This window comes from Hippocampus bargibanti, linkage group LG16 (genome assembly GCF_051943395.1).
Source record: "Hippocampus bargibanti isolate YZ-2025 linkage group LG16, ASM5194339v1, whole genome shotgun sequence".
NCBI lineage: Eukaryota > Metazoa > Chordata > Actinopteri > Syngnathiformes > Syngnathidae > Hippocampus > Hippocampus bargibanti.
This window is the reverse complement of record NC_142749.1, coordinates 14,190,806-14,205,873: the sequence shown is the minus strand read 5'-3', so window position 1 is coordinate 14,205,873 and position 15,068 is coordinate 14,190,806. Positions and strand designations below refer to the sequence as shown.

The 15,068-nt window shown below is 40.5% G+C and overlaps 1 protein-coding gene across 3 annotated transcripts in view; it reads right to left on the bottom strand.

Annotated features, from left to right (window-relative positions):
• The window catches only part of sptbn2 (spectrin, beta, non-erythrocytic 2), a 46,528-nt gene extending 34,990 nt beyond the window's left edge, over window positions 1-11,538 (bottom strand). For 2 of the 3 annotated variants that reach the window (XM_089016360.1, XM_089016359.1), the window contains exons 1-2: window positions 11,105-11,536; window positions 1,347-1,534 (exon numbers count right to left, since the gene is read on the bottom strand). In XM_089016360.1, the coding sequence (XP_088872486.1) occupies window positions 1,347-1,503 (157 nt within the window). In that variant the 5' untranslated portion in view covers window positions 1,504-1,534; window positions 11,105-11,536. Of the gene's footprint in view, window positions 1-1,346; window positions 1,535-11,104 lie in introns of all 3 variants that reach the window. The other variant, XM_089016357.1, reaches the window with a different exon arrangement.
• Between the last annotated feature and the right edge of the window lie 3,530 nt (window positions 11,539-15,068).

The following is a 15,068-nucleotide window of genomic DNA, read 5'->3' as shown; positions in this document are numbered from 1 at the left end:
AACTCAAAGGCAAACAGCTGCGAGAACATCTGCATGGATTGAAGCGTTTAAACCGTTGGATTAGCGAGGACTGAAACGCAATAGCGCTCATTGGAAGCGTGGGCCTCGCTGTGACACGGCCCTATTTTGCATCTATTTCTGTCTTGGTCTATAATGACAAAATTGCATCTCTCGGACCAGTAGGAATCGTGTTAGTACCTGACCCAAGAGCTTAATTAGATTTGTTCTGATTACTATTCGTCTTTGAGCTTTCTTCCAAACAAGACAGCGCGAGGATCAATTTGTGAGCCAACGAATGAGAATAAATGAGGTTTTGCATACCAGCGAGAATGTTGTTGGAAAAAAAAACAATGCTGCAAAACGCTTCACGACACTGCACTGTAACTTTGGTCTTAATTAACTCATTCACTGCTAGATGTGCAAAAATGTGTCCAATCCAGTGCCAGGGTTTTTGTCATTCTCACTCGAATTCCAGGACCCACAGAATATTGAGTTTTAGGACGACATAGACATTCAATACGGCGTTAGAAACCTTAGACTCTTTTCTTTCATCATAAAAAAACGTTAATTCTTAAATGATATAGGTCTGGAGTTATATGAGCTTGAAATGAGGGTGGCTGTCCAAAATACAATGCAATACATACATATTTGTTTATATGGTGCTTTCACAACAGCTGAAGCTGGAAAAAAAAGCGCTAACATGGGGGAAAAAAGGAAATGCTGTCCCTTGTGGAAGGGGAAAAAACGTTGCTAGAGGCCTGGCCAGCGCTTTATCAGCACCCAAGCATGAACAATCAAAACCCAAACAAATTCGGGAATGGCGCTCTGTCATATTTTCAATTCATGAACAAATTCGTGAATGGCAGTGAATGAGTTAAATAAACCACCCAAGTGTCCCCCCCCCAATTTACTTTCTGTTAAAAATTACCTTAAGTCAACCCCCCCCCACACACCCACCCTCCCACATCTCGCATCAAAGCTGTTTGTCCTTCAAATGACGGCGAAGCGAATCATGAAGAAGAGCGTTTCAAGCCGTTCCGGGAGCCACGTTTCGCATACACCCCGAGTGACGTAATCACAAGTGGACAGCGCGAACCCAAGGTCCGCTCAGGATCACATAATTGTTCGTCAGAGCGAAAGTAAGCGAGGAGGATAAATAAAAGGTCATCGAATCAGCAAGCCGATCAGAGGCCATTAGTCAAAGATGGATTGCAGATCCTATCGCCACACTCTGGGGCCAAGGTCACTTGTTGACAGGATGTGTTTGAAAACAGCTTTCCCCCGCTATCAAATGACTAACGGATACATTCAGATTGATGAATGAAAATCGGCGAGGCCGCCCATACCTGCGAGGGCTTTGATGCGCGAGCGCTCAAAGAGGCGCGCAGAACTATTTTCATTGTCCCATTCGGCCTCGGCCGCCAGGTCCCAGCGGTTGTTGATGTCATTGTACTGCTGCTGGATCTCCAAGCTGTCAAAGTCTGTGGGCGAAATGGTGCTCATGGTGTCCGGGCGTCCGGAAAATTCATCCAACCTCAAGGTAGAAAAGACAGATAAAGTCAGTATATGGTAGGGAGGAGGGGCTAAAGGGGCAGAAGTTGATATTCCACATCAGATCAGCGCTTTCACTTTACAACTAGCTGCCAGGGTTTACATAATGAGATTTAAGGAATTTGATTTATTTAGGGAGTCGGAAATTGTTTTAAAACTACTCTCTTTTCATACCATCCGATATTCTTCCGACAGGCAACAGACACAAAACAAATATGATCGCACAAACGTCACCCTTGGGGTTTAAATACCCAAAGGATTAACCCACTATTTAGGAGCGTTGCTCAGATTAACGTCCATGATGCGTCGATTGACTCAAAACGATTTGTGGGGATATACGAAGGAAAACAAAAGTTATCTGGAACAAAGCAAGACCTCAAAAATGAAAAATGATGCTTCGTCACAATTTGGTTTGTTGTTGAACAGCAACGGATGAGGCATTGAAGCAGCAGCAGCTCACGACGACCATTAATTCATTCACTGCCATTCACGAATTTATTCGGGAATTGAAAATATGACTTAGAGCGCCATTCCTGAATTTTTTCAGGTTTTGTTTTTTCATGTTTGGGTGCCGATAAAGCGCTGGCCATGGCCTCTGGCAATGTTTTTTTTTTTCTTTTGCACAAGAGGACAGCAATTCCCTTTTCCCATGTTAGCGCTTTGTTCCAGCTTCAGCTGTTGTTAAAGCGCTATATAAACCAATATGTACACTAAGTGTTGCATTGTATTTTGGACAGCCACCCTCATTTCAAGCTCATATAACTCCAGACCCATATAATTTAGGAATTAACTCTTATTTTCTGGTGAAAGAAGATAGTCTAAAGTTTCTAACGCTATATTGAATGTTTATGTAGTCCTGAACAATATTCCTTAGGGTCCTGGAATTCAAGTGAAAATGACAAAAACCCTGGCGCTGGAGTAGACACATTTTTGCACATTTCTGGCAGTGAATGAGTTAATTATATCACATGCACTTTATTTTTATCACCTGCCTGTGTTCTTGGCCCCAGTTACAGAAAAACAAGAAAACACACCCCCCCTGTCCCAATTTTGGAAGCATTGCATTATTAAGCCTGTGAGAAATAAAGGTGTTGCATTCGACACTGAAAGTCAACCTTGGTGCTATTAAGTGAAGTAAAAAAATCAGAAACACACATTTAAGCGATATAGCCACCCCAAAAAAAAATCAAACAAAAGCTTGGAAATCTTATTAGCAGGAGATTAAGGAGTGTCTGGGAATAGGAACTAAAGGCAGGGATTAGGGAAGACAGAACACCACCTCCACATTACACACACACACCCACATTTTAACATTTCACATCTGACCATACGACTGACATAAAAAGTGCTGGGAAGGCACTGGGTCACAAATACATCATATAATACGTACACTTGGATGGAATAGATTCAAGCCTATATATGTGACAAATACCCCTCCACCCCCAGGAGAAATTCCCCAGATTTCACAAGCTGACTACCCCAGACAGGATTAGAGTGGCCAAATCGATATAAATGTGTCGGTGGGTGTAGTTAAGGGTGGGTTGGGTTGAAAAGGGCATTGAGGTGAAGGGACTCTGGCTGAGAGGCAGGACAATTGTATTCTGACAACCGAGTATGAAGGGTCAATGTTGGTAATCTCTCCTCAAATGGATCAGACAAACAATCCCCCCTGACCTACTATATCATACAAGCTTTTTCTCATCCCCACCCACACACACACACACACACACACACACACACACACACAAATACGCATCGGGGAATGAAACCACGATGACCTATTCGACTTCCCCTCCCCACCGCCACAATCGCGGCTACCCACACACTGCCTGGAAAAGTCAAAGTCAATCCGCCCACTCGGCATGACACCGTCCACGGCACAATGCAGCCCAGCTCAGCACTTTGGAATCACAAACGGCTTCTGGAGTGTACACAAGAATAAGAAGATAGTAACAAGTACTCCGCAGTACATCTGTTGTTATGGGTAACTTGGCAGGATCCTCTCAGGGGCAAGATTGCTAAAATAACCCTGGGGGGGTATCAGATGCACTGCCTGGGGCTGGTTCACGATTGTTCACAGACAGATGTTGAATAAAAAAAATAAATAAAAGCCAAAAAAAAGAAATAAACAAATACAGTAAAGTCTCGTTATATCAATATTGGTTATATCGATAGTACTGCTTATTACGATACTATTTCTATGAACGCAAGGAGAAAATTTACATGCCGCAGGATCGGATATATCGATAGTCCGGTAATATCGATATTTTTTCCGACTCCCGAGAATATCGATATAACGAGACTTTACTGTACATAAATGAATAGCTAAATAAATATCTGTGTGTGAATAAGTGAAGTGAATAAAAAAATAGATAGATAAATCAATAGATAAATAGATAAATGAATAGACAAATAATGAAATGAATAGCTAAATAAATATCTATATAAATAAATAAATATGTGAATGAGCAAATAAATACACATATTTAAATAAATAAAAAGGTATCTAGATAAATAAATAAATACATAAATAAATGCATACATATCTAAATAAAGGGGTATATAAATAAATACACAAATAAATAGATAGATAGATAGATAGATAGATAGATAGATAGATAGATAGATAGATAGATAGATAGATAGATAGATAGATAGATAGATAGATAGATAGATAGATAGATAGATAGATAGATAGATAGATAGATAGATAGTAGGTAGATAGGTAGATAGATAGATAGATAGATAGATAGATAGATAGATAGATAGATAGATAGGAAAATAATTAGATTGATAAATAAATATAGAAACAAGTAAAGAAATAAATAAGCGGATGACTGTATGAATAATAAAATAAACAAATAAATATTTAAATAAACAAACAGATAAATCTCTAGGTACAATAAATAAACTAAATAAGCAAATGAGTAAATACATAAACAAACAAATGGGTAAATATCTAAATAAATGGTATCTAGATTAATTCATAAATAAATAAATAAATAAATGAATAAATAAATAAAGGGCTGTATAAATAAATAAGCAAATAAATAGAATGTTGGATACATAGAAACATGGATAAATAATTAAATAAATTGATAAATAAATATCTCGACAAATAAATCAGTGAATAAATAAATGTGTAAATAAATAAATAAATGAATAAATAAATATATTTTGGTGGGATTCCATAAAAACAAATTCTCTTTGAGGAATAATCCAAAAATTGAAAATAACGTGAATATAATCATGATATCAATCAAAGTGTATTCATAATTTACAGGGAAAAAAATGTGTGCTGTTCTGAACAATCCAATTTAGTATCAACACATTTTTATTTTATTTGGAACTCATCCGACGCCCCTCCTCCAGTTCCTACAAAAGGGAAGTGGGCCATCCGGCTGTCCCTGAGGGCTAAATCTCAGCCTCTGACCTGACAGACGCGTATCAGCCTATTGCGCGACGGGCGCATGTTGAACGCCGTCGAGCAGAGCCCCGGCGGCGGCGTGACGGGCAGCGTCGCTGTTCTTTCCATCACCCCTTTGGTCACCCCTGCCCCACCCCCACTCTCGGTGAGGCCAGTTGGACTGTTTGTCAATGCGACCGCGTTAATCAGGAGCAGAGTAAATGAGAAATAGAGCCTAGATTGAGTCGCCTGCGGGGAATGACGTGGTCTGTGTACATTGGACGGCAACACAGCTTTTTTTTTCGTTAACGGTGGAGTACACAACTGTCGCATTGACAAAAACGCAAAAAACACGCCAATAAAACTTGTCAGGTTCTTAACTCATTCACTATCAGACGTGCAAATTTGTGTCCACTTCAATGCCAGGGTTTTTGTCATTTTCAGTCAAATTGCAGGACCCACACAACATTGAGTTTAAGGACGACATAAACATTCATTTCAGGGTAAAAAAACCATAGACTCTCTAATTCATCAGAAAGATAGAGCTAATTCCTAAATTATATGGCTCTGGAGTTATCTGAGCTTGAAATGGGGGCAGATGTACAAAATAAAATACATTAATTTCTATAGCGCTTTAACAACAGCTGAAGCTGGAGCAAAGCGCTAACATGGACAAAAGGCAAATTCTGCCCCCTCGTGGAAGTGAAAAAACATTGCCAAAGGTCTGACCAGCGCTTTATCGGCGGGAAAGGCGCTCCACGTCACACTTTTCAATTCCTGAATAAATTTGGGAATGGCAGCAAATGAGTTAAGTGAAAAAAACAATAACAATATGATATACAGTGATACCTTGGCTTACGAATTTAATTGGTTCCCAGACAGAGTGTGTAAGGCGAAAAGTGTGTATCCCAAAAAATAATTTCCCATGGGAAACCATTAAAATCAGAATAAGCCGTTCCCAGGTCCCCATAAAACATACTTTTCTACTTTCTAATTTTCTAAGCCTTAAAACTACACAAAACATACCTTAGTTTATGTATAATAAATGTGCTATGGTATTACAGTAAAGTCTCGTTATATCGATATTCAAGGGAGTCCGAAAAAATATCGATATAACCGGGACTATCGATATATCCGACCCTGTTTGCATGTAATTTTCTCCGTGCGTGCATAGAAATAGTATCGATATAACCGGGACTATCGATATATCCAATATCGATATAACGAGACTTTACTGTATAATTAAAGAAATAAACTGTACAGTATAATAAAGTCATTTTATTTCCTTTGTGATGGTTGTTGATGGCTTGATGGAATGGAGTGGCCGGTTTCCTCAGCATTAAACAATTGATGAGGAATGTAACCTTCTTCTTTCACCATCTTGAGGAATGATCCATTGCAGGTGGTTTCTCTGTGATAATTGTATCTAGTTCCTCATCAATTCTGTTCTGTCTAGCTGGGTTGATAGCTTTTTGCATCAAGTGTACAGATGGCTTGTGCAGGTTATTTGTGGAGCCCGATTGATGGGATATTTTAACCTTGCAGTCTACACTCTGCCATTGAACTCTCTCACTGTTGTCTGCCTGTCTCTTTAATGTTTAAACCACCTCCCCTCACTGCTGCGTTCTTGACCAATCACGTGGCTTTAATCAAAGACTGGGGGCGGGGAATATAGGACAAAAAAATTCGGCAGCCATTTTGTTGTTAGAAGAACAGGCTCGTTCGCGAACGACACATCACTCATTGAGGCATCTCCGTGTATATCCCGAAAAAAGTTCGGATGCCAAGGTAAAATTTTCATAAATTTAACGTTCATAAACCAAAAAGTTCGTAAGCCAAGGGGTTCATAAACCGAGGTATCACTGTACTGCATATGTATATAATTTATAGTCTGTGTTAATGTTTTTTATTTTGAAATCCAATAGCACTTTCAGAAAATCAGCTAATCGTAGACCTTGCGTGTCAACAGCGCGTATTGACATTTGAAGGTAACCGCTTACTCAATCCGCCTGCCAATCGTGTATAATGAACGCTTGAATAATCGCAAAGTAACTAAGGCAAAGGGGAACGCGTGGGGCTCCGTTTGATTGATTCCACCTTAAATCGTTTGTGGTCTTTGAAAACAACAACGTTACATTTACGATAAGACTACTTCCGTCCTGCTTGCTACAACGAAACAGAACTTGGACACTCATGTTCCATATAATATTAGTTTTTGGGGTCTTATTTTGAAAGGTTCGTGTTTGTTTAATCAACAGCGCAGCTACCCTACAATGAATGGAACCCAACTTACATCTTTGATTAAAACATACAAAGGCAAATGAAACGCACAATTCTACTCTACCCGCACGAACAATAAAAATACGACTCAAACTCAAACATGTGTCCAATGAAAGAGTCAGCAAAGTTTGGGCTTTTCCTGTTTGGAACGACGAAGCATCCACGGGCTTGTACGCATCACAGGCCTCCCCGCAGGCTGCTGATCCCAGTCTAAATGCGTTTCTGAATAGGACAGCAGACTCTTTTGTCAACCTGTATCATCACATTCATCAAACAGTCAAGCAAGCGTGCACTCCGCACGCAGACACGCACATGTCACTTTGATTCAGCGAGCCCGGCTTTGTATACGGAATAATAGAAAACATCATTCGTTTCGTCGGATTAAAGCATGCAGCGCAAACAAAAAAAAAAGGAAATGTGACAAAAGTGTCACTGCGGAGGCACCAATCACTGTTTCCACCCTAAACCTATTCAGCTCAAAATTCAAATTTGAATGGACTTTGTCAAAATGTCAAAAAAATGGAAATCTTCACTTATTATAAAACGTCTCCACTTCAAATGTATTCTAGGAACCAGAATTGGGCAGCTCAACCTGACAGAAAGTTACTGATTAGCAAATTTTCTACTTTCTACTGGGTGCAGCTCATTCAGGGCATAAAAGGCCTTCTCTGCTGGCCTAAAAATATCTGAATCACAGACGAATGAGAATTATAGCTAGCTGGCTACCTAGCTGGCTATCTATTTGCTATGTATTAGTTATCTGGCTGACCAGCTAGCTATTTAGCTAGCTGTTCAGCTATCTAGTTAGCTATTTAGCTATCTATCTAGCTATTTAGCTAGCTATCCAGCTATCTAGCTAGCTATTTAGCAAGCTATACAGCCATCTAGCTAGCTATTTTGCTAGCTATACAGCCACATAGCTAGCTATTTAGCTATCTAGCTGTCTATCATATCAACTATCTATTGGCTATTTATTAGCTAGCTAGTTTTCTATCTATTTGACTTACTTCTGGGTTGAGTGAACGCTGGTGCGTATGGCTGCTTATCCTGTGACTGAAAAGTGACCTTGAGAGTTTTGAAAGGTGCTTATAAATGAAATGTATATGTGTGTAATTATCATTATTATCATTATCATTATATTATCAGTATTATTAGTATTATTATTATTATTAGTAGTAGTAGTAGTAGTAGTAGGATGATACTAGTGATGATAGTAGTGATGATGATACTAGTGCAGCGTGTTCGACCGGAAACAAATTCCTTGTGCGTTCTACATACTTGGCAATAAAGATGATTCTGATTCTGAATGATTCTGATCTGATTCTGATTAGTATTATTATATTTTGTTCATGAATTCTTATAAAATAATTCCAAATTGTCTCTCAGCTTCCTTTCATTGTTTTTCCCCTTGATGGACTTTTCAAGAATAGATGGGCATTATTAAGGTTGGACAGCTGAGAAGCTAGCAAAAATTAGCAAATAATGCAATTTTATGAGGTTATCATGTATGCACACGTTCATAGTCAAAATTCAAACAGTTTAATGACTGACATGAATATGATTCAAATAGTTCTGAAGAGGAAAGCATACATGTTTGCAATCGATTAAAGAATTTATTCCGGTCATTTTGATGCATCTGGAGAGAAATGTCGTGACAAACTCATTAGTATTCACAGTACCCAAAAAAGGCACAAGAGGGCGACAAATCTCCGTGGAAATTGTCTCCTGGGACGTTTTGTAAGCGAACATCAAATACAGTGTAGAAGTCTTGGCGCAACACACAACGATTCACCATCGTGTTATTTATGTGTTTTCCTTCTAATTTCGCCATCAACACGGATCAACACGTAGTTTTCAGACCAAACAAAGTACCGCAAAATGCATTGAGGTGATGCAAGGTATGTTCTTTCTCGGTTAGGGGCGTTCCTTCAGTGACATAGGGTGAGGACTCGTCACCAACTCAAAAACAAGACTTCCGGAATATTCCGCGCGAATCTTAAAACGTAAAATATAGCTATATGCGGTGGAATCTTTATAAATACGCTCAGTAAAAGTCATCTGAAGCAATTTTACAAATTATGGACACAACTTGTCCGGAGACGTCGGTTGTCCTTTAACACTGACGTCATGGGAATCTATTAGAAAATGATTAGACACCCCTGTTTTGGGGAGACCTTAAGAAATGCCCATTAATTATTCAAAACAACAATATTTAATTGTATACAACATTCCAGCCATATATCCAGTGGGCCACTGTCAATTATTGATCGGCAACCAACATACAAACCAATCCTGCCTGGAGCCATTTCCCTCAGTTGCATTGATTTACTGTTGCTTAGTGGAAAAGAGGACACGTGGCCCTCTAGTGGCACTGTTCGATTTTTACCATTTCCAAATATAAATACACAAGTGTTAACAACTCAAAATGCAAATAGAACTTAAAAAGGAATTACATTTTAACCATAGTTTTCCTTTCACGCCACAATTGGCTCTTGTACATGTTATCAGCTTGCATCAAATGACAGATATGTTGGAATATATGCTTGAAGAGCCATCCTAAAAACTGTGATCATACATTATTTTTAACAACTCCACAACGGTATGGAAAACTTAAAAGTAATCAATAAGCCCACACATATTGAGCAACCATGTCCAATTGCCAATCAATCTTACAATGCCAATGTTAAACAGCTGTGATGACGTTTCTCATCGTCTAAGGCACTTAAATGACCTGAAAATTACTCTCACTTAATATTGTATATTTGTTCTGCTGTCTATGCTAACAACCTAGTGTGACCACTTAATTGCCCTTCCATATGATGGTAGACGGTCTGTTAAGAATCACAATTAGAATCATCTTTATTGTCCAAGTATGGAATTTGTCTGTGGTAAAACACGCTACACTAGTATCATCCTAAAAAAGACATGACAAAGGAGTATGGATGACCCTAATAAAAGCTACTTTAATTGGATACCTTAATGTAAGTGGTACCTCTCATGAACAACTGTGAGACAATGTGCAAAGTATCAAGTAGAGCTAAAGTGATCAAAGTACGCAAAATTGCAAAGAGGTACTATACAGTTTGGGTTACTCTTGAGAGAGTTCTAAATCTGCTGAATTTGTTGCACACGGATCAGTACTGCCTGCCTGAGTGGAGTCGCTGTAATAGGTGGTGGGCAGGGTGCGGAGGGTCCAGTAGGGTTTTCCGTGACCTTGTTGGACTTGTTATCTACTTTTGTGTAATTTTTAGTTTCTCTCTAAAGTAAAATATATTGAATAAAGATTTGGAGGGGAAGTAGTTTAATGTACAATTAGGTAGCCAATGCAATTTACTCCTGATATGTCCCTGTCGTTTAGGCCATGCAGCATACATCTGTCTTAATCCATCCCAATATAACAACAAACAAAATCGAAAACAAGGTAGAAAATGTCCGACAAAAGAATAAGATCCCTAACAGGTCTACATTGCTTTAGTTGCCCGTACTACAGCCAAAGTGTGGAAATGACGGCTGCATGGCAGGTCCGAATGTGGCAAGCTGTGACATGGATTCAAACAAAGGCAAAAAGAGAGACACGTCCTGATTGATGGATTCTACTTACTTACAAAACAGACCAACTCCTCGGTCAAGCATCTTGCGTTTGAGCCACACACGAGCCTCGTTTTGTTCAATCTGACTTTTGTCATCATGTTAAATAAACGTACATCGGCGAAGATAAGCTATCTGTTGGTATGAGATGCTAATAGCAGCTGGGGGCTAACAGCAGTCACCTGAATGATATCACTCTCTTCGCTCATTAGCTTGGTTATTAGTGGGTTAGCCATAAATCAGGTAGAAGGTGGAATAAATATAAGGGAATATGCTTACCTTTTGTTTGGTCTTCTGTCTTTTTGTGTATGTTTCAATTTCTATTCTATCGCATTAACATGGAATTTAAGACATCAAAACGTGCTTCCCTGTCGTTCAAACGGCCGGCGCGTGTAACTCCGCTTATTCGAGTATTTACGGTGAAAAAAACAACTATGGGTGAAAAATAAAATCTCTCCAAAAAACCGTATTAATGTACCTCCGTTATATCTGCATCATCGAAAAAAATATATACTCTCCTCCGCGCTCGCTATCGATTCACCGTGTTCGAAAGGCAACCTTCGCAAAAAGGGCCTTTTCAGTCACTAGTTGAAATACATGAAAACGGTCCACCTTGGGGAATATGACTGATGAGACGCCGGTGCGAGGCGGATATCCGCAGCAGCTCGTCGCCGAGCATCCGATGCTCCGCCCGGGTTGAACCTTACTGGTGCTCCCACTGCCTGCGCTCCAGTAGAGCGGCTCAAAGAAAGAAAAAAAAAACGGTGCAGCTGCTGGTGGTGGTGGTCGTTCGGCGTGTGCGCGGGGGTGTGTGTGGGTGGGTGCTTGCTGAGCCTTTCCTGGTCACATGCGAAGCAGCGTGCACATATTCGGTGCTTTTTCTGTACTGCGATTGAACGAAAAAGGAAGGGAAAAAAAACACAATATGGTGCTGTCCCTGGTGCTAAATGCAAAAGCATCATTACATATTGTTTTGGATTGAGGTGATGCATTTCATGAGGTTAACTGCACGTTCAACATTGTTGGTACCACTCAGCAAAATCGCACGTTGGATTCCAAACCCCTAAAAATGTTGGATTTTGGATTGGATTTGCCTTTATTAGTCTCGCAGTGGAGAAATTCAATTCAAAGCGTTCTTCTATTCTGTCTATTAGCTATTGCAATCCACTCTATTTTCGTCTTTTTTTCTTCATTCTGGAATAACCTCGATCTCATAAGTGACACGAATGATGTGAACATATATGCGCCCTGCGATTGATTAGCTGTTTCAGACAAGTGCAGGTGTCCTAACTAATAAAAAGAGAAGAAGAATATAAAACAAACCCCCTAGATGCTTTTCCCCCCAAAATAATGTGAATGCATGAGTGAGTGTAAAAAAATGACACCAAATTGTGGCTCCAAAGGGGACCATCATATGTTGGTCGTTGTTCAAGTCAACTTTATTGTCAAATGTGTTTTATGTACCGGTCACTTTCGAGAAAATATAGCACAAACGCTAACAACAAGAACTGGATGTCCCTTGTAAATTGTGCAGTGACATAAAGAAGGCACAGAAAACACTTGAGAGTATTTAATCAACTTATTGTGTGTATTTTCTGGGGGAGTAAAAGACACTGAGAAAAGCCTTGCAAGCATTAAAATGACTCCACACAAAAATGGAGCCGAGATTGGAACCTTCGGCTTTGCCAATGCATCAAAAGTCAATCCTGGAATACTCTAAAATCCCAAGATGCCATTATCGGTGGCTTTCAAACATAGAAGCAGTTGGAACATCTATTTTTGGGGTCAACGTGCTTCATCTGCACTGCGGAGGGTGGGGACATGTGCGTATGTGGGTGTAGCTAAACCAACAAAGTGGTAAGTGGGTATGACTTTATTGGATGTTGGGTCTCCTTAGGAGGGCCGAGCAGTTGGGAAAATAGCATCCCATTCATTATGAGCAATTTGTGGCCATGAAAAAGTCCAGGCGAGTTTTGTTGGGGACGTTTTATCGTTGATGAAGGTTTCCAATGGGTCTTGACACTTGGTTATTCATTTGAAATAGTTGATCTTGCACTGAACATGCACCGAGCATGTTTAAATTGACTGAGACTGTCTTACTGAAATATAAGCAGGAAGTTAGGTAGCTAGGTAGATAGTTACGTATGTATCTAGGTAGGTAGATATGTAGGTACGTAGGTAGCTAGCTAGCTATGTAGCTAGATATATAGTGAGGTCGGTAGCTAGGTAGAAAGGTAGGTAGGTATGTAGCTAGGTAGGTAGGTATCTTGGTAGGAAGGTAGGTATGTAGGCAACCAGGTAGATCAATGGCTAGCTAGCTAGGTAGGAAGTGAGGTAGGTAGTTCGGTAGGTTGCTAGGTAGGTATCTAGGTAGATAGTTAGGTAGGTAGCTAGCTATGTAGCTAGGTAGATAGGTAGGTAGAAAGGTAGTTATCTAGCTAGCTAGATAGGTATCTAGGTAGGTAGGTAGCTAGTGGGGTAGGTCGCTAGCTAAGTAGGTAGGTAGTTAGGCAAGTAGCTAGGTAGATAGGTAGGTAGCTAGTTAGGTAAGTCGGTAGCTAGCTAGGTAGCTAGCTAGGTAGAGAGCTAGGTAGAGAGCTAGGTAGTTAGGTAGATACGTAGCTAGGAAGGTAGGTAGGTAGACAGATAGGTAGGCAGCTAGTTAGGTAATTAGGTAGCTAGCTAAGTAGCTAGCTCGGTAGCTAGCTAGGTAGATAGTTAGGTAGGTAGATAGGTAGCTAGATGGTTAGATAGCTAGCTAGGTAGGTAGGTAGGTAGGTAGGTAGGTAGGTAGCAAGCTAGATAGGAAGATAGATAGCTATTTAGCTAGGTAGCTAGGGAGACAGTCAACATTTTTCGCACCCAACCCAGTATGTTTACACCCCGGGACCCAGTCCCCACCCGCCTCGCCCGGATCCACACCCCACGCAGGGAGCTCATCCCCAATCCACTGTGACAAAGGGAAAGAGCTGAGTGCGGAATATAAGTCCGCCACTGGCTGCCAGAGCGGGTCCAGCACAGTGCTTTCTGCAGATTGCAGCGGTTTGAGCTAAACCCTCCTCTGTCTGCTCTCTATAGATGAGACCCGGACGGTTGGGGTCATCTTTGGTACGTGCGTTGACAAAGGAAGGGCCCGTGGCAGGCAGGCATGCGTTTGGCAAAGTTGGCGTGACGAGGCTTGCATACAGTTGGATCCGTGTTCTTATTTCCTCCCAGTGAGATGCGGGAATGATATTCGCAGCCTTAAAGCTGAATCATATGACTCCAGTCAAGGAGAAGTAAAGGAGGAGGGGCTTTGTGCTGCCATTGAAGAATGACAGGAGGTCCCAGAGAAGCTCATCAACTTAACTGAAGCAGACAACACAACTTGGTCCACCATTTTATAAAGATTCAGCACCCTAACAGAAGACAACAACGCCTTATGTTTGAGGCACTTGTTGAAAGTATAACGACGTAGCGTCATGTTAGCTCTCATACGGAGGGGCAATATTTAGAGAACACACTTTACTCCGATTCCGCCTGTGGTTTTCGCTGTAGAAAGATATTGAGGATGAAGCAGTCTTCTGTGCTTCTTTGAAGGTGTCGGACGTTTCGCTTCTTATCCAAGAGGCTTCGTCAGCGAACATTTTCTTTGCTGGTAGTTTTGGCCCTAAAAATATCCCTACTGTCCAGACGTAGCGGTGCCAGTAGGGATATATATATATATAGCGCCAAAACTACCAGCAAAAAAACTTTAGTTCGCTGATGAAGCCTCTTGGATAACAAGCGAAACATCCGACACCTTCAACGAAGTACAGATGACGGCTGAAGAAACCTTCTCATCGATGGACCACTCCTGTACGACTGAGAGCTTACACAGACGGATAAAGCAGTCTGGAAAATGGATGGATGTATAGCCTTTGTTAGTCTCGCAATGGAGACATTTTACATTTCACAGCAGCAAAGTTATGGAAGGAAGAAGAAAGGAATGGAAGTAGAAAAAAAATACAGGAGCTGCTGTAAAGGCAGCCGCTTTCGTGGCGCCATCTTGAAGTCAAAACAACAAAAAACTAAATAATAAATAATACACAGATAATCCAATCTTAAACACCTTTTGCACCCTATTTGTTGTATGAAGCAGTTCTAGATGAAAGTGTAGAGGATCAAAGCATCTTTTTCACCAGTGGATCAGGGACGTCATGGTGAAATGTGCACGTCTGCTACAAGCTAAATGTTGAAAGGAAACACAAAGCGGTAGCATCCA